Here is a 19,478-nt window from a genome sequence, read left to right as displayed (position 1 = left end):
CTAAAATGGCTCAGATGGATGATAAACTATCCAGATGTTCAAACTCACCGAGCTATGTACTTCTCCAAACTGGCAACAGTATGCACATGCATAAACAGGCATCGCGCCTCGTGGATAGATTTGTTAAACAAAATGTATGGACTTTTTTCATCTACTTCCGCAAATGATTTGGTGCAAACAAAGTAACATTTGACTGATGATGACATGGGGTTTTTCCTTCTTTCCTTGCCACCATCCTTAAATACTGCCATCCACAAAAAGTAATTTAAATAACTTTACTGGAAAAACTCTATAATATAAGAGTAAATTCACATATAGAATGCAACTTGCAATTGCTTTCCTAACTGTTAGACTTGATTCCCTTTATGCCTTTTATTCCACTCAAAATAACAAGAAGCACTTTCCAAGCATCCAAGCATTTCTTCATTGCAATATTGATATGCTAAAAATTAGGTTCTAGGCTTTAACTTAAACAAAATCAGAAGGGAAATATCATGAATCAATCAAGCAATACAATAGAAAAGAATAATATCAGTCCCCCAGAACAAACCTATCAACTATAGGAAAATTAAATAGGAGATAGGGCTTCAAGCACACTAAAGTGGAATTTAAATACTGTCTTGGTCTGGCTGGCTCTCTATTAAATCCTGGCAGTCAAGGACAGACGTCAATCAATGGGAAGGTAATGTTACAACCAGAAAACACGAAATCCAATTTGCAATTTGATAGGCATAATGTTACCACCAGAAAATGCAAAATCCAATTTGCATTTTCATATACAGTTTTCCAGTGAGCATTGTGCAGGTCATGTATGTTGGCAGCTTGGATTTGTTTTTTTTTCTCATGATTGACAAATACTCATCTTTTGAGCTGTTTTGAGTGTTGACGTCAGACATTTAGAAACAGCTTTTCCACTTGGTAGTGATTCACCCTAGGGATATCCTCTACATATTTTATGCATAATTTTTCATTAAGGACTCCTTCGAGCTATTATGATTTATCACATTCCCCAAGGCAAGTTTGCAACTTTGCACATTTGGAGGCATATTCATCTTTGTGGTTCAAATCACACAAAGCGTGTTCTACATATTTGGAGGTAGAAATGGCATATTGGCACTTCTTAAAAGGCTTTACATTGGAATTCTCTCTTCATGATAAGGACACATGCCATACAACACCCATCTACATGATCAAACTATCCTATTTTCCCTGAACAATCTTCATCCAAGGAAGACTTCACGAAGGCAAGAGAGTACGTTCATGAAGCAAGCTGACATCTTGGCCCACAAAGGCACAAAACATGCTTAAGGTTAGTATTTGATGAAGTGCTCAGCATAGAATCCTCTAGAACAGTCTTAAGACTTCTCTTGAAGCATAATTTCTAAGCGAGTGCTCAGATATTTCTGCCCACAACTAGCACCTTTATCAAGAACAAGTCACAATTTAGTGGAATGCTGAGCCAAAGAAGATCACATGTGGCAAGCAAAGCAAGATCAAATAATGTTTTGGAGTGCCTATCCTTTGAGGCCCACACATGCTATGTTAAATCATTTTAAAATCGTGTTTACTGCTTGATTAGTGGAGTGCCCTCCTTCTAGGGATGTCTAGACTCTAATAATCTTTTATTTCATGTAAAAGTGCAATCAAAGACTCTAGCCCAATGAGCCCAAAGTAAAGATATCTTGTGCAGGTCTGCAGCATCATTAAGGAAGGGCAGCGGTTATCTCTCGTAAGGCCAATATTGTATCTTCCTTCCCTCTGTTCTTTGCTGGAAATTCTGCTGCTGTTATAGGGCTTAATTTCCAGCATAAGAGATCTGAAAAGTGATATTATTGTCCTCTTAAAGTCCCTTAATTTCAGATCCGATTGTGTTATATACCTGGGCTGTTTTTGTTAATAAAAGCCTGTAATTTACTTCAAATTTTGGAATTTAACATTATGTGATGAAACAAGAATCTAACAGGGGTACTATTGCATCTTCACGAGCTTACTACGTTTGCTGCAAATTGAATTTGCAGCACCGTCATAACTTATAAGGGCTGTTGTTCATTCATCTTCACTTGCTGAATATTATCTATTGATCAATTGTCCAAGCCTTAAAGTAATTTGACTTAGTTGACCAAGTACCAGGTACTGATCTACTGGAATCAGCACAAAAATCTATTGGATACCAGAAGATCTTTGATTTGTAACTCTGATTTACGTCTCAAAGGTTAATAAAAACTGATGTAACAATCTTATCTAGTGAATCTCCCTTCTGCCAGATGTGAGCCAGACTAAGTGAAGGAAGGTTTTACAGAGGTGACAGTGGGTAGAACCTTCAATATTTCTTCTAGGGTTTGAATTTGGACAACTCAATTTATCCCATGTGCAGATCCAACAGGTAATAAGTTAGATGAAATTCTCATTGTTTCCCAAAAGGAGAAGAGTGAAGAATATTTTTTTTCGCACCACAGTCTGGCCCAAATTTCTTGACAATAGATTGTAAGATGCGACATACATGAGAAATCTCTTAATACAACAGAAGATTTATTTTCTCACAGCAGTTATTTATTCCCAGCATTTTATTTAATTAACCAAAACAAATTCTGAATTGCCAAAAAATAAAATCACTGGTATTTTAAGCTCTAGAAATTATATGCAATAGAAGCAAAAATTCGGAGAGATGAATCACATATTGCAACAGATAAATACACACAACAATTCTCCATCATTCATTAATCTGAAAAATCAGGGTTTTCAACCCACAATTACAAGGAAAAATACAATTACTGGAACGTGTAACTCGGCACCCCACTGGATGAATTCACCCAAAGAATTCGGCCTACTGGAAATCAGCCTCTGCAAAAACTTGGCCTAGAGAATTTCGGCCCAGCAAATTGACCCTGTGCTTTGCCTTCAAGTTGCCTCTGTGCCTAGGGTAATTCAGCCCTAGAAAATCAACCACTCCAATCAAAACGACCTCCCTCTCTCTTCAGCAACTTGGTCGTACAATCGCCAACAATTCAACCTCCTAGATATGTCCTTGAATCCTCCTACACTCTTCCTCCATTGTGCTTCAGTCTATTGAGCGACTCGCACTAGAGAAAATCACTTTCTCTTCTTTGGGTCTCTTGTGTCTTCACCTTACCCTTAGGCTTCTTTTTATAATTTTTATTAGCCCCGAATCCCAAACCCTAATCTCTCTTCTGGAAGATCTAGGATATCATCAATTGAGATCATTTCTAAGTCACTTAAATAATCAAATTATTTATCCTTATCAAATGTCTTAATGGTCCACAATAATTAGTTTACTTTAACTGTTGTACTTTTCCTAAGTTAGACTTAGGACAGAAGACATAAACCACTCAATCCACGAAGCAAGTAACTAAAGAGGCAATAAATCATCTTCCACATGTTAAGATACCAAGCCTATGAAGAAGACCTTCCAAGGCTACTATAAGCTTCAACGCTCCCTCCTAGCAAGCAACGTATTCTCCACTACCCCTAGCTTGTCTTTGTACTTCGCAAACTTCCACTTCACTAGAGGCTTAGTGAGAATATCTGCCACCTGCTCCTCTATGGAAATGTATTGCAATCTCACAACACCTCTCTGGACCTTGTCTTTTATGAAGTGGTATTTGATCTCAATATGTTTGGACCTATCATGAAACACGAGATTTTCAAAGAGCTCAATGCAACTCTGATTATCACATTGAATCATTGTTGGCCCCATCTTCAGACAAAATAATCTTACAAGGTACTTGCGAAGCCACATTGCCTCATAATGAACCATACTCGTTGCCATGTACTTTGTCTCTTCTGAACTAAGTGCCACTGACTGTTGCTTCCCATTATACCATGAGATCATGGTTAATCCCAAGTTGAAACAACATCTAGATGTCAATTTTATGTCCACAGTACTCCCATCCCAATCAAAACATGTGTACCCCTACAACTCCACTCCACCAACTATGACATATCTCAGTCCATAATCCACCGTACCTCATAGGTACCTCGACACATGCATCACTGCCACCAAATGAACTTGTCTTAACTCCACCATAAGCTAGCTAAGTGTGTTCATAGAAAAATAGATATCTGACCTCATGTTGACAAAATACATCAAGGAACATATCAGTAACCTAAACAATGTGGGATCCTCCAACTCGCCTTCAGAAGCACTCGACTTCTTTAGGTTAGTGATCATCGGGGTAGACATGCACCTGCAATCCTCCATCTTGAACCTCCTCAAGGTCACAACTGCATACTTGCCTTGCCCAAGGAAAATCACTCTTGGCTACTGCCACACCTCCAATCCCAAAAAGTAGTGCATCAAGCCAATCTCCTTAATTTCGAACTCTAAAGCAAGATCCTCCTTGCACATCCCTATGAGCTTCTTCAATCTTGTCAAGAAGAGATCGTACACATAAGTACCAAGATGAGCAGCTCAGCCTCAACAAGTACATAGTACAAGTTAGAGTCCACCTCACTCTTGGTGAAGCCCAAACCAAGAAGATATCCATCAATCCTGGCATACCATGCACGCAGAGCGTACTCAACCCATAAAGATCCTTCTTCAACCTACAGTCTCTCCCATGTGTCCCAAAGCGTTGAGGTTGCTCAATATATACCTCCTCAATCACCTCGTTGATGAATGCAGTCTTCACATCCCTCTGATGTATCCTCCACATCATCTCTAAAGCAATGGATATAACTAGCCTAATGGATGCAAATCTGGCGACCAGTGTGAATGCCTCTTTGTAATCCACTCACTCCTGTTGGGAGAACTAACATTGCCATTAGCTACAAGTTTGGTCTTCTAAATTCATCCAGAAGTGTAGCTCGAACATGTGTTCTAGACTCAGATTGCGTTTATGAGGCTACAGAACACATTTTCTCCAATACCCGATAAAGGTTTAGCGAGAAAAGACCTTAATTAGATTTAATTAAGCAGCTAATTAATTTTCTTTAAGTCTAACTTAGGGAAATAGCTTTTTTTTTTCAGTATTAATTAGGGTAAATCGATTTTCCTCTAGATACTTCCAGAAAATTCACTTGATGGGGTCAAAATGATCTTAGCCATTGATTGAGAATAGATCATGGCCATTGATTCATCAAGGAGAGATTATAAGAGGAAATTTGTAATGACCCATCTTTAATATAGAAAGCGCAAGAATATTAGCATGCATACGATGCATGCATATGATAGCTACATATGCATGTATCGCATGCACTGCACTAGTATTTATATTCTAAAATTAACTATAAATGTTGAATATCATGACACTCCTTCAAATAGAAGTTACCTTCACCCATCAACACACATATTGCTTAATGCATCATAATTAATGAGCAAATACCAATGATATAGCGAGCTAGGAAATTCTGAAGCCTCTTCATCCGTAGGAAAACAGGTAGGTACTCTCATCAATTCTCTCAATTAGATTTGTAAAAATTCTTTGAAATTTTATCACAAGTTCATGATGATTTTAAGAAATCCTTTACTGTCTTTACGATGACTGTTAAATTCTGTATAGTCCTTACATCTGGTATCAGAGCCAGGTTAATTATTGGGGATGTGGAGGACCGCATTTTCAATGTGATTGTTCAAAAACTTCATCAAGTATATTGCATAGGACTGGAAAGGAACCAATACCAAATACCCAAGGAAATCATAGAATTCATGCATTAGTCAACAACAATCAAGCAACACATCAATCCACTGTAGTGGAATCTTCAGGTATTATTAATGGTATAAAATTCAAAATCTTATTTGATATTGGTGCCACAGATAGTTTCATTTCGTCATATGCATTAAATAAATGTGGGTTGGCAGCTTGCAAACAAAATGATTTCAGACAGGTAGAAATGGCCTTAGGAGAACTCCAATCCGTAGACTTAAGTGTGGATCAATGCAAAATTGATCTAGGGGTCTGTTCGACTAAATTGAAAGTTTATGTCACAACCCTAGGAACTTATGATCTTGTCATAGGTATGGATTGGTTAGAAGCTCATCAAGCTTGGGTAGACTATTATGGGAAAAGAATTCTCGATATAAATGATGAAGGAGAGGCAATCCAAATTCAAGGTATCAAGAGAAAAGTATCTTTACGCTACATATCAGCAATGAAAATGAAATGTTGCTTAAGAAAAGGTTGTCAGGAATATGTAATTCAAGAAGTAAGTAAATAAAAAGGACCGTCCTTAGAACAATATCCGGTGTTAGCCGAATTTCCGGATGTATTTCCAAAGGAACTACCAAGATTACCCCCTAAAAGAGAGCTAGATCTCACAATAGAATTGAAACTTGGTACTCAACCAATCTCTAAAACACCTTATAGATAGATAGATAAGATAATTTTATTGATGTCCAACAAATGACCATAGTAGGTCAACGGGACTGTTGGTTACAATGATTACATCATGCAAGTCGGTGGACCAAACAGTCCCCTTTAACATTTCTTTTAAAAAGCAGGAAATACATCTAAATTGTAAATGAAGAAGCAAGAAGCTCGCAGCTTCGGAACAAAGCGCTGCAATGAAGCAGAGGAGGAGGAGAAGAAGAAGAAGAAGAAGAAAGGGGGGAAGGATCTCCTTTCTAGCCCCTACTCCTAACATCCGAGGTCGAGAGAAGAAAACTGAGGGAAGCTCGTCAAAGTCTGTTGTCTTGTGGGCATATTGGGTTGTCGTTGATGTCGCCTAGAAGTTCTATGGTCCCTCCCAGGGGTGGAACCAATCCTAAGGCATTGGTGCAATCTGGTGGGTTGGCCCCCCCAGGACCGCACTGATCCGGTCTCAGTGTCTATGGGTCGGTCTAGGGTTCTTTTGGTGCCCCGCGCTGAGGGTAGCGCTATAAAGAAGTTCGTGATCTTCTGCGTGGTGTCCGATCTGGCAGGGGGCTGAAGAAAACGAGCCCGAAATCTGAAGGCCTCCTGGAGATAAAGTGCTAGGCATCTCTGGTCAACATATCTGAGGAAGTTGGACAGGGTCTGAGAGGACCTGAATAGACAATGGAAACGGCCTTGGGTCTCATAGTACGCAGGACATCCGAAGATGAAATGTGTCTCTGTCTCTATCTCTTGTAAGTGACAGAGCTGGCAAATCCTATCTGCCCTATCGATGTGGTGATCTGTCTCCACCTGGAGTCTGTGAGACCCAACTCTGATCTGCTTGAGGGGGATTCTAAGGGCATGCATCCAATGCTGGAATGTGTACTGGGGTCTGATGATGAGCCCATCCCCGATCTCCAGGCAATGCTTCGCGTAGAAGGCCATTTTAGGGCGCAGCCCATTGGGAGGATTGGTCCATGTAGTCTGAATGTATCATCTGTAAATATCTTCCTTAATGATTTTATTCAGCTCTTGCGAATTGGGAAGGAGGTGGCCTAGAGCATTTAGAGAGAACTGAAAAAGAGGGAGACGGTCAATCTGGATTCCTGAAGCCTACAAAATATCTGTAACACTGGTGTACCAACATTTGAATTGGCCTGTTTGTATACGGGCGATGTTCTCTGAGGAGCTGTTGTCGCGCGGATTGACACGACAACGCTCAGACCGGGGGCTGTCACTCTGATCCCCAATCCCTCCGTTTAAGCCTGTCTCCCGCGGCTAAGGGGGGTAGACCCTGTGAGATGATGAAGACCAACTGTCGACCAGTTGGTTGGGAGACACGAGACACGATATGATAAGCACTAGATGGATTTAGAAGTTAAAAGACCAGTGCCTTGTGGAGCAAATGTTAAATCGCTTAATTACCAGATGCTGCAGAAATATGATCTCATTAGGAGCAATCATTTATCATCAAAGCCTGAGCGAAAATCAAATGCGAGAAAAAAAAGCTTTACGGCTTAGTGATACTCCAGCAAATTAAGATTTCGAAAACGCTTTGAACAACCATGCAAAATCATGAATCATTTACAGATACCAGCTAATCTTTAGGATGATCATAGATTCGTCTAAAAAAATAAACATTTATCCCACATCAGTAATCTCCTGAGAACAGCTAGATTTGGCAAACAAGAAAAGATTCCACGAAATTTTTATAATTTTTTTTTTTTTTTTTAAACCTAAAAAATCTAAACTAAAACAAAAATTAAAATTTAAAATCTAAATTTAAAACTAAGCCCCTTTTTATAAATTTTAAATTTTAATATCAAACAAAACCCTAAAAAAAAGAAAAAAATCTAAATCTATTTTTATTTTAAATTAAAATCTAAGATTATAAAATCAAACAAAGCTTAAAACATAAACAATTTTTTATATTTTTTTATGATTTAAAAAAAAAAAAAAAAAAACTTAAACTAAAATATAAAATTTAAATCCAAAATTTATGATTTTTTTTTAAAAAAATTATAATTTATATTTATATTTTTCATATTATAAAGATCTAAAAGAGAAACGATTCAAGATGAAGATTAAAATCTAAAAATTATAAAACTTTAAAATCTATTCTAAATATAAAGTTAACCTACAAAAATTTCAAATCTAAATTAAAAAAAAAGAAACCTGAAATAATTAGAATCTAAAAACAAAAAAAAACTAAATCTAAAAATAACCTACGCTAACTATGAAAATGCACGTATCTAAGCTAAAATTCAAAACTTTATTAAATCGTTATATATACATTTTTTATTTAACTTAGATCTAACATTTAAAACTAAAATGTGAAACGCAAAACCTAAACTAATCTTTACCTACGCATAAAAAAAATACGACAGGCCGAGAAAACGCAGGGAGGACGGCGGCAAATAGCAAACAGTGAAAAATTACCTGGAGCTTCCACGCAATATCTCTCAGCAAAATCCGAAAACGATTTACGTTATTACCCGGCGTGGTGGAAGAAACTGACCCGCGTGACAATGACTTGGCTGAAAACTTTCGATGGTGGACAAGGAAAGTTCCACGCCTGAACCTTTGAATCAATCCACGCAGCAAAAAATTAACTCGCCTGGTATTGTTTCAATGCTTTCCCCATGTGCAAGAGTGACCACGCTTTTCCTTCTCAATGGCGGATGACTGTGGACTGAGAGCCGGCGGATCTCTGTGTGTTTTTTTGGAGAGCGATAATACTGTTTGCCAATGCTGAATGCGTTCGAAACACAACCCTCAGATTCACTTTGCGTGAAAAATATGGTCCCTTCCCCGATTCTGAGAGCTGCAACGATTTTGATTTGCAGACGCGATTCCTTTTTACTGCGTTGTATACAGGTGACGTCCAGAAGGAAGGCACAGTTTGAAATCGACCGTTTGATAAAGCCTCAACAATTTCTGCGTTGAACAGGTGCAGGCCCACAGAGTTTGATGGCGGCAGCTGTAATTTTTTTTAAATTTTGGAAATACTGCTCCAAAAACCCTTGAAACGTTTCTCAAACAAAATGCACTTGTAACCTGCAAAGGAAGGACAAAACCCTAAAAATATGTGCATAAAACAAAGACTGAAAACCCTAAACCCAACTAAATAATTACAGATTTTGGCCCCTTAACAGCCAGATTCAGCGATAAGCACAAAAATATTTTAAAGAATAAAAACTTTAGGTTTTCACTGTGAAGAACTTCAGAAAATCTCTCATGCAAATAAGAAAAATAAACTGAATGATAGACCCAGGATACAATTCAACTGGGCTCAGCAAAAAATGCTTGCGGGAGTTGGCTGGTTCAGCCGAGAACTTCCCCAAACGCCCACCAATCTTCTTCAGCAAGGGTTTTCTGCACAACTTAGAACAACCATCAGTAAAGAGGGCAAAAATGCTGCTAGATCTCAAAAAGTAATGGAGATACCTGCCATTACTTCAGAAACCCTAACAGCACTCAAACCCTAGCAAGTGAACAAGATACCTGTGCTCACAATACTTTACAATAAGCTATTATTAATGGCTGAAAATAAAATATGCAGAAACTTAAACAATCTCACAGCATTTCCAGAGAGTAACACCAGCTAGATTTGGACCCCAAAGTCTTCTTTTATTAACCAGAAAACAGATTACAAGAGAGCTTCTTCAGTACCAGACTCACAGATCTTCCATATCTGAAATGACCCCTAGCACCCTATTTAAAGGAAATGATCCCAACGGCTAGTTCGAGTGATCCATGTCGAAATGATCTCGACCGTCGATGAGGATCAAGACATCTCTTAATCTCATCCGTCAAAATTGTTAACTTATTATTAAAATAATATTTTGCATGCATTCACTTAAAATATTATTATTTTATTATTTAGGGTTTTTGCTCTATTTTATAATTTTTTATTATTTTTTATTTATTTCATTTTTTAATTTTTATTTATTTTATTATTTTTATTTATTTTCTCAAATGGATCATCGAACTAAGCCTTCGGAAACATCACCTAGGACCTAGGACGTAGGACTCATGAGGGGATTTAAAACATTTTTCAACCCTCAAGACACATTACATCATGACTTTTACAATTTACATCTTAAGGGGACAAACCCACTTAACATAGACCCTCATAAACCACCCAGTTCTGCAACACAACTATAATCTAGCAGATTAACACACTAGGATTCTCCTAAAGTTCTAATGACAAAATCCATCCCGGCTTTGGGGTCAGGTTGAAGGAAAACTCTGCCGATCATGGATCGGTGAGACGAAAAAACTTCCGGGACGTAGATTACCACTAGAAAGTTAGGTCCACCTAGTCAATTTACATACACGACTCACATCTGCTAAGATTATTTACAATTCATACATGCAGACTGGGTTTACAATCAAAATAATTAAGCTGTTGATGACTGCAGGATGGCACAGGCATGTCGATCAGGTGCTGCCCCTTTTTTTGCAAAGAAAAGGGGGTGTACTGCATGGGTAGTTGACCGGTAGTGGTCAACAGGAGCAATATGCTAAATATGGGTATCTGTCACGGCCCTTCCCCGCGTCTGCCAGGCCACGGAGTCTGTGCAGGAGTGACACTAACCTGAATACCACCTCTAGGCGGAAAGGTTGAGCCCTAAACTCAGCTAGAATGATGTGCTGGGGAACTGTCTGCTTGCACCTAATGAAATGGCGCAGAAGGAGGGTCTGGACTCGCTCCACTGAAGCTGTTAGGTCCCTATACTACTAGTGTAACCCCTTATTGTTATTAGTACAACCCCCTTATTATATTGTTGTACCCATGTAGTACCCATATTGTTACTATTGTGCCCCATAAAAGCCCACTATTGTTATTATTGTGCCCTTACATTATTATTGTTATGTCGGCTCTGATTATATTATGACCCCTTAGACTCCTATATATAGAAAGGAGGTCTTGTCATTTGAATCATCCAATAATTGTTCATTTATGTAATGTAAAGGAGGTTGCCCCCTCGAAGAGGCTTTATTCTAAGGCGTTGATCTATCTTTTCTATCTTTTGTGAACTGGTTTCATAACATTTGGTATCGGAGCTTTGGATTCTAGGGTTTCGCTGCTCCAAACAGGCCATCGTGGCATTTGCGCTATAACCTTTTTCTGCGACGTTTCAGACGCTAAAACAAAAACCCATTTGGGTTGAAATCGTTCTGAAGGAATTTGACCTTTTTGCAGAGTCTTAAATTACATTCCAAACAGGTGACCTGGGGAAAATCGTCATAACTTTTGTTTTGAGCATCAGACTGCAATTTCGTCAGAAGTTACAGAAAGAGCATGGACTATAGTTTTCTGTGTATATTTTTCAGATCCAAAGGTTAACACAGTGACACGTGGCACTTCATACAAGTTCGCCCTTCTAAAAAGGTATATAATCAGGTCATCTTGGGAGATTGTGCATAACTCTTTCTTGGAGAATCTAAATTCGATCAAATTGGTGGCATTGGAAAGAGGACACAGAGGGCTACTGCAAGTCACAATTTTAGAACTGGAAGAACTGAAATTACAGAGTTATAGTCGCTTCAAGATCGAACTCCTAAAATTAAAAAAAGGTGATATGAGGAAGTTTGATGGCAAGGATCCGATAAATTGGATACTTCAGATGGAGCAATATTTTGATCTACATGATGTACCACTGTTACAAAAGGTATGTATTGCATCTTCATATTTAGAACCAGATCAATTTTTATGGTATAAAGGGCTTTGTTTTTGTAAACAACTTGTTACCCGGTCAATTTTCACGGAGGAAATGATAGCACATTATGAGGACACAAAGAGAAACACCTTATTTAGAGCAACACCACAATAATTGGAAAGAGAAAAAGGGTTTTGTTACAAAGTGGAAAGTAAAATTATAGCAACAAGGAAGTCTATCCTTCACAACTATAATAATGGAAGTGTCGTTTCTCCTAGCCTTCCACAACCTACAAGGGTTACACCACAACAATTGGAAGAAAAAAGAAAAAAAGGGCTTTGTTACAATTGTGATAGCAAATACACTAAAGGTCACAAGTGTGCTAAGAAGAAATTATTTTACATAGAGTATGAATAGGAGGAAGAAAAGGATCAAGAAACATCAAAAGAAGAGGATATGCGCTAAGACCCAACCCCAAAGAAGGAAGAAATGAATCCGACCATATCTTGTAAAGCATTGGCAAGAATTACCACTCCTCAAACTGTCAGAATAAAAGGACATATCAACAAGAAGAAGGTTCAAACAGTGAAATATCAGGAAGAAAAGTATCAAGAAACATTAAAAGAAAAGGATACTCACCAGGAACCAACCCCAGAGAAAGAAGAAATGAATCCAACCATATCTTGTAATGCATTCGTCAGAATCACCACTCCTCAAACTGTAAAGATAGAAGGACATATCAAGAACAAAAAGGTAACAGTGTTGATTGATTCGGGTAGTATCCATAATTTTATTAATTGTAAGATAGCCAAGGACTTGAATTGCTTCCTAGATCCAGCACCAGAGTGTCAAGTGACGGTTGTAAGTGGAGGAACCATAAATTTCTCTGGAAAGTGCCATAATATCAAGCTATCCATGGGAGAATATGTATTGAATAGCCCAATGTTTTCCGTTCCAATGGGTGGTGTTGATGTTGTACTAGGAGTCCAATGGCTACAATCCTTGGGTACAATAGCTTTTAATTTTCAAGAACTTTTTATGAAATTTTCTTCGGAAGGAAAGGAAGTTGAATTAAGGGGTATCATAGGGAAACCAGGAAAGATAATCAACTCTGACGGAATGACAAAGCTTCTAAAGAAAGAACAACGAGGCGTAATTGCACAATTATGTTCGCTAACTGTTCGCACATCGAAATCATGTATTTCTCTAGATCTCCAAAAAGTCTTGGACAATCATTCCAAGGTATTTGAGACTCCCAAAGGTCTCCCACGTATTCGTGATCATGATCATGCTATTCATTTTATTCCAGGATGTGTTCCTCCAAACGTCAAGCCTTATAGATATCCATATGCCCAAAGGAGTGAAATTGAACATATGGTTGCAAAAATGGTAGAGGTTGGTAAAATTATCCAACCAAATTTGATAAACAAAGGAAGCTATGAATGGAAGAATGGCGAAGTAGGGTGGGAACTCATTCAAAAGTTGTTGAATATCCCAGTTCCAACAATATTGCTAGAACTTGACAAGGAAGCAAAAAGCATATTGGAACCTGAAGCATTTACAGAATCGAGAACCCGACAGCTACGAAATCAATCAATTTCAGAGTATCTCATCAAGTGGAAGAACTCACCCACTGAAGATTCCACATGGGAGGACAAGAATTTTATACAGAAGCATCGAGAACTACTCAAGAATTGAGGACAACACTTTTTGAAGGAAAGGGGCATGTTAGGTCCCTATACTACTAGTGTAACCCCTTATTGTTATTAGTACAACCCCCTTATTATATTGTTGTACCCATGTAGTCCCCATATTGTTACTATTGTGCCCCATAGAAGCCCACTATTGTTATTATTGTGCCCTTACATTATTATTTTTATGTTGGCTCTGATTATATTATGACCCCTTAGACTCCTATATATAGAAAGGAGGTCTTGTCATTTGAATCATCCAATAATTGTTCATTTATGTAATGTAAAGGAGGTTGCCCCCTCGAAGAGGCTGAATTCTAAGGCATTGATCTATCTTTTCTATCTTTTGTGAGTTGGTTTCATAATAGAAGTCCAATCTGACTTTAGGAGAGAGGGACCCCAAATCTCTGATCCGTAAAGCACTGTGGGGTGAATCAAGGTGTCCATGACAATTCCAAAACTTCAAGAATTATAAATTCAATTGAAGGAACTATTGGATATAGGACACATTCGACCCAGTATATCACCTTGGGGTGCTCCCGTAATTTTTGTCAAGAAGAAAGATGGTTCCTTAAGATTATGCATAGATTATCGAGACTTGAATCGAGATACAATAAAGAATCAATATCCTATGCTTCAAATTGATGACCTCTTCGATCAAATGAAAGGAGCTGCTGTCTTTTCAAAAATTGATCTTCGATCAGGCTATCATCAACTAAGGATTTCAGAAGGCGATATTTCTAAGACTGCATTTGAAACACGCTTTGGGCATTATGAATTTACTGTGGTACCATTTGGATTAACTAATGCACCAGTAGTATTCATGAACCTTATGAATAGTGTTTTCCTCAAATACCTTGATCAATTTGTACAAGTCTTTTAGATGATATTCTCATCTACTCCAAGAATGAGAAAGAGCATGAAGACCATTTACGGATAGTATTATCCTGCCTTAGAGAACACCAGTTATATGGAAAGTTATCCAAGTGTTCGTTCTTTCAGGAAAAGATTCATTACCTAGGTCATATCATATCAGGTGAAAGGATCTCAGTAGACCCTGAGAAAGTAAAAGCAATCATGGAATGGCCAATACCGAAAAATGCACATGAAATACGAAGCTTGATGGGTTTAACCGGTTACTATCGAAGATTTGTGGAAAGATTCTCCAAAATTGCAAAGCCGATTACAACTCTTCAACGTAAAGGTGTTAAGTATGAATGGACTGAGGAATGTAATAAAGCATTCTCTGAACTCAAAAGACTACTGACTAGTGCACCAATCTTAAGAGTCCCTGATATGGACAAAGATTTTACTGTATGTACTAAAGCATCCAAACATGGGTTAGGTGCAGTACTAATACAGGATAGAGGAGTAATAGCATGTCTCAAGAAAGTTAAAGCCTCATAAAGAACTCTACGCTACTCACAATTTAGAGTTAGCCGTTGTAGTACTAGCTTTAAAAATTTGGAGACACTATCTAGTGGGGCGAAGTTTTACGCTTAAAAGCGACCATCAAAGTCTACAATATTTGTTCACCCAAAGAGACTTGAATGCTAGACAAAGACGATGGAGTGAATTCCTAAGTGAATATGACTTTGTAATATCATATATTAAAGGAAAAGAAAATGTAATTGCAGATGCTTTATGCAGAAGACCACGGATATTCTCCCTCATACCTATCAAAGTAGAATTAAGGCAATGAGTACTAGAACATCTCATAAAAAATAGCTGGTATTTAAAGGTAAGATTTAGTCTTGATAGTAAAAAGCCAAAAGAATCTAAGTTTGAAGGATATGAACTAGAAGATGATGGAATCTTACGATTTCATGGAAGGATGTATATTCCTGATAATAGGGATCTTCGAGACACCATCCTTAAGGAAGCCCACAGAGCAGTATATTGTGCACATCCTGGAGTAAAGAAAATGTATAATGATACCAAGAAAATCTTCTTTTGGTCGGGTATGAAACGTGATATCGTTCAATTCGTTGCAAGATGTTTGGAATGTCAACAAGTAAAAGTTGATCATTGTCATCTAGCAGGTCTCTTACAACCTCACGACATTCCTATGACCAAATGGGAGATCATTTCTATGGATTTTATCACTGGGCTACCTCTTACTTCTCAAAGACACAATGCTATTCTGGTGGTAGTGGATAAATTAACAAAAAGCGCCCATTTCATTCCCGTAAGAGATACTTATGAAGATGCTGACGTAGCTAGAGTATTCATAAATGAAATTATCAGATTTTATGGAGTACCTAAAAAGATCATATCAGATAGAGATTCACGATTCACTTCAAGATTTTGGATTTGCATGCAGTCAACCTTAGGAACTCGAACTAAATTTGAGTACAGCTTATCATCCTGAAACTGATGGGCAAACAGAAAGGGTAAATCAAGTACTTGACGATATGTTGAGGATGTATGTTATGGATCAACAATCACACTGGGAAAAGTACTTAGCCTTAGTCAAATTTCCCTGTAATAACAGTTACCACAGTTCAATTGGAATGCCTCCATTTGAAGTATTATACAGCAGACCTTGCAGAACACCATTAAGTTGGGACAAGTTAAAAGATCGAGTGATAGTAGGGCCAGAATTAATCCAAGAAATAGAGGAGCAGGTAAAACAAATTAGACAATGGTTAAAAGAAGCACAAGATAGACAAAAGAGTTATGTTGATGCTCACATCGGATCAAGTTTTCATCTGCATCAAACCGAATAAAAGTACTATTCGATTCGGAAAAGGGACAAAGTTGTCACCTCAATTTATTGAACCATTTAAAGTCATGGAAAGAGTTGGACCTGTCGCCTATCGTCTTGCACTGCCACCTCACTTGCATAAAGTTCATAATGTATTTCATGTATTTGTATTAATGCATTACATAGCTGACCAATCTCATAACCTTCAATGGAAGGAACTGCAGGTATCAGATGAAGGAATCATATCGGTCGAACCATTACATATACTAGAACATAGGGTACGACAACTCAGGAATCGTCTAGTAGACCAAGTTAAGGTCCAGTGGGACAAGTATAGTCCTGGATCAACTACTTGGGAAGATACGGAAATCATATGTCAAAATTACCCCAACTTGTGTCAATTTTGAAGAACCTTAAACCATGTTTTGTATATATTTACTTTACTATAAATCAGAAACTCAGTACCATTTTGGAATGATCATATATAAACATGAATTTTTATGACATGTTATCTGTTTTATTCCACTAGTACATGGATACTAAGACGGAATATGTTATTGATCTTACTGAATTATAGTTATCAGAGTAAAGCTTAAATATTTGAGTAATTTTGCTTCTGATGAGAATTAAGATATTATAATTTTGTTTCATTTATGCATATCAATATGATTGATGAGATAGAAATCAAAGAATGATTGCATTTTAATATGAAAGCTAATGATATGAGTAGGACATGACCAAGTATGTTATACTGTAATTAACATGATTGAACTATACATAAACTATTTGTTTTGAATATGTTGATGAACATTTTATAAATGCATGGACAAGTGTTTATGATTGCAGATAATATCATTACCAAGATGACCACGTGATGACAGAAACTTCAGAACAATTAAGGCTCAATGAGATTCCACGATAGGGTATTAACCCTGATTCTACTGGGAGGGGTGGAGGTGTTACCCACCATTTATCCTTCGAAACCTGGAGTCATGGGAGGACTGTGTGAGTCACGCTCCCCTAGACGTGTGATGATGACTGCCGGATGCCTACTAGGAATCAGGTCGATATAATCGACGTTGCCATCCATAGAGTTTATAAATGGTTAGGTCAGTATAACTGACTCCATGGCATACTCCAGTAGAGGACGGATAGGATGGGAGCGGAAGAGATTAGGAAGGATAGGATGATTTTGTAATAGCTTGGGAACCTGGTTGGAGTAAGGCATGACCATTAAAGTTATAAACCTAGAAGTATTCAAAACACCAATTTTATAGTGTCCTCACATTAAATAAGAATTTAACCTCGATACACAACCCTAACGAGAATGTACTAATTGCTAAAATAAGTATTGATATACGATAAAACCCTAACTTCGGGACGAAGTTTTCTGAAGGAGGGGTGTATGTAATGACCCATATTTAATATAGAGAGTGCAAGAATATTAGCACGCATACGATGCATGTATATGATAGCTACATATGCATGTATCGCATGCACTGCACTAGTATTTATATTCTAAAATTAACTATAAATGTTGAATATCATGACACTCATTCAAATAGAAGTTACCTTCACCCATCAACACGCATATTGCTTAATGCATCATAATTAATGAGCAAATACCAATGATATAAATTTAAAAAGTATAAAGTAAAAAGGGTTATAAAGAAATAGATGTAAAAATTAAGTTAATTTTTAAATATGGTTATATAATTATATATCCCAGAATATTAATAAATTATTAAAATGATAAAGTAAATCAAAATAAAGTACCTAGTATGAACCTAGGGCATTTATATTAAACAAACAAAAATCCTAAATATAATATAACCACACCTTTAAAGGAATATGACTCACATTACACAGAGGGAAAAGGCGTTACTACGAATGGAAGTGGTGGGTTCGCTAGTGGAGAAAGCGGTCACCACCAAGGAAGGATACATATAGAGGTAGAAGGAGTTTTTGAGGGGATCTAAAACGAGGGAAAAACAAAATAGTGGAGAAAGGAGGAAGAACGAAGTATCTGAGAACGGTGGGAAGAAGCACAGTGGGAAGGAGCCTTGCTTATTCTGAAGTTTTTGGGCACGGGGGAATAGATTGCAGAAATTGAAAAGCAATTTGGACTAAGTACCCAGGTTGTACTTGGTTTGGCTGGGAGGTTATGGTCTTTTTGTAACAAGAGCGATCTGGGAAATTCTGAAGCCTCTTCATCCGTAGGAAAACAGGTAGGTACTCTCCTCAATTCTGTCAATTAGATTTGTAAAATTTCTATGAAATTTTATCACAGGTTCATGATGATTTTAAGAAATCCTTTACTGTCTTTACGATGGCTGTTAAATTTTGTATGGTCCTTACAAAATTGATGGGCATTTGGAGAACGCATCAAGAAACAAAGTTACAATGATAGCAAGGGTGCATAGGCAACACAAGGACATCAACAACAGGGGTTTTCAGTAGAGATTATCAGAGAGACTCTTCACATTGATTTCCAGGGAGAAATGGAGATCAATTTTTTTAATAAGGAAAATTGATTTTCCAGCAGTGCAAGTTGCTCAAAGCAGGGGTGCGAATTAGCCTAGCAGACAAGGTGAATTGCTTAGAGAGGGAGAAATTCCGAAGAAAGGAGAATTCGCAAGAGAGATCGATTTGCACAAGAGGATGGATTTGCCAGTAGAAGTCGAGATTTTCTAGTGGGGGTCGAATTGATTTTCCTAGCTAGTGCGAGTTGCAAGGAGGGGAAATTTTATCTGTCAGGCCGCACGTGTGAGCCAGATCGAGCTTCAAAGGGAGGACAAATTTGTTCTAGTGGGACAAATTGCTTCCAAGAGGTCAAGGAGACTTGTAGAAGTGATCAAAATAATTTTTCAAAGGTTTGCCATTTTACAGCAACCAGTGGTAATATTTCGCTAAAAAATTTAATAATTAAAACCCTCGTCTACAAAACTGGTTTTTTCATCGGGGTTTTTTAGGGAAATTTTTCCGAAAATATTGGTGTCCACTATTTGTGTGTGTGTATGCATACTTTTCTCAATTCCCGTGGTTTATTATTTTTCTATGAAGTTGCAGTTGTCTTTTATTCAGTATTTGTCGCAAGTATTTT

The 19,478-nt window shown here is 37.6% G+C and overlaps 1 protein-coding gene across 1 annotated transcript in view; it reads right to left on the bottom strand.

The window, feature by feature from the left end:
* LOC149261573 (putative RNA-dependent RNA polymerase 5) overlaps window positions 1-19,478 on the bottom strand; it is a 547,055-nt gene that overhangs the window by 372,080 nt on the left and 155,497 nt on the right. The window contains exon 5 of the mRNA XM_089369746.1: window positions 49-244. Coding sequence (XP_089225872.1) covers window positions 49-244 — 196 coding nt within the window. The remainder of the gene's footprint in view (window positions 1-48; window positions 245-19,478) is intronic.

The sequence above is a fragment of the Pinus tabuliformis genome, chromosome 6 (genome assembly GCF_031772625.1).
Source record: "Pinus tabuliformis cultivar Carrire ecotype Pingquan chromosome 6, CPIR1, whole genome shotgun sequence".
NCBI classification, from domain to species: domain Eukaryota; kingdom Viridiplantae; phylum Streptophyta; class Pinopsida; order Pinales; family Pinaceae; genus Pinus; species Pinus tabuliformis.
Note: the sequence above shows the minus strand (reverse complement) of the source record. Positions and strands in the feature narration are given on the sequence as shown.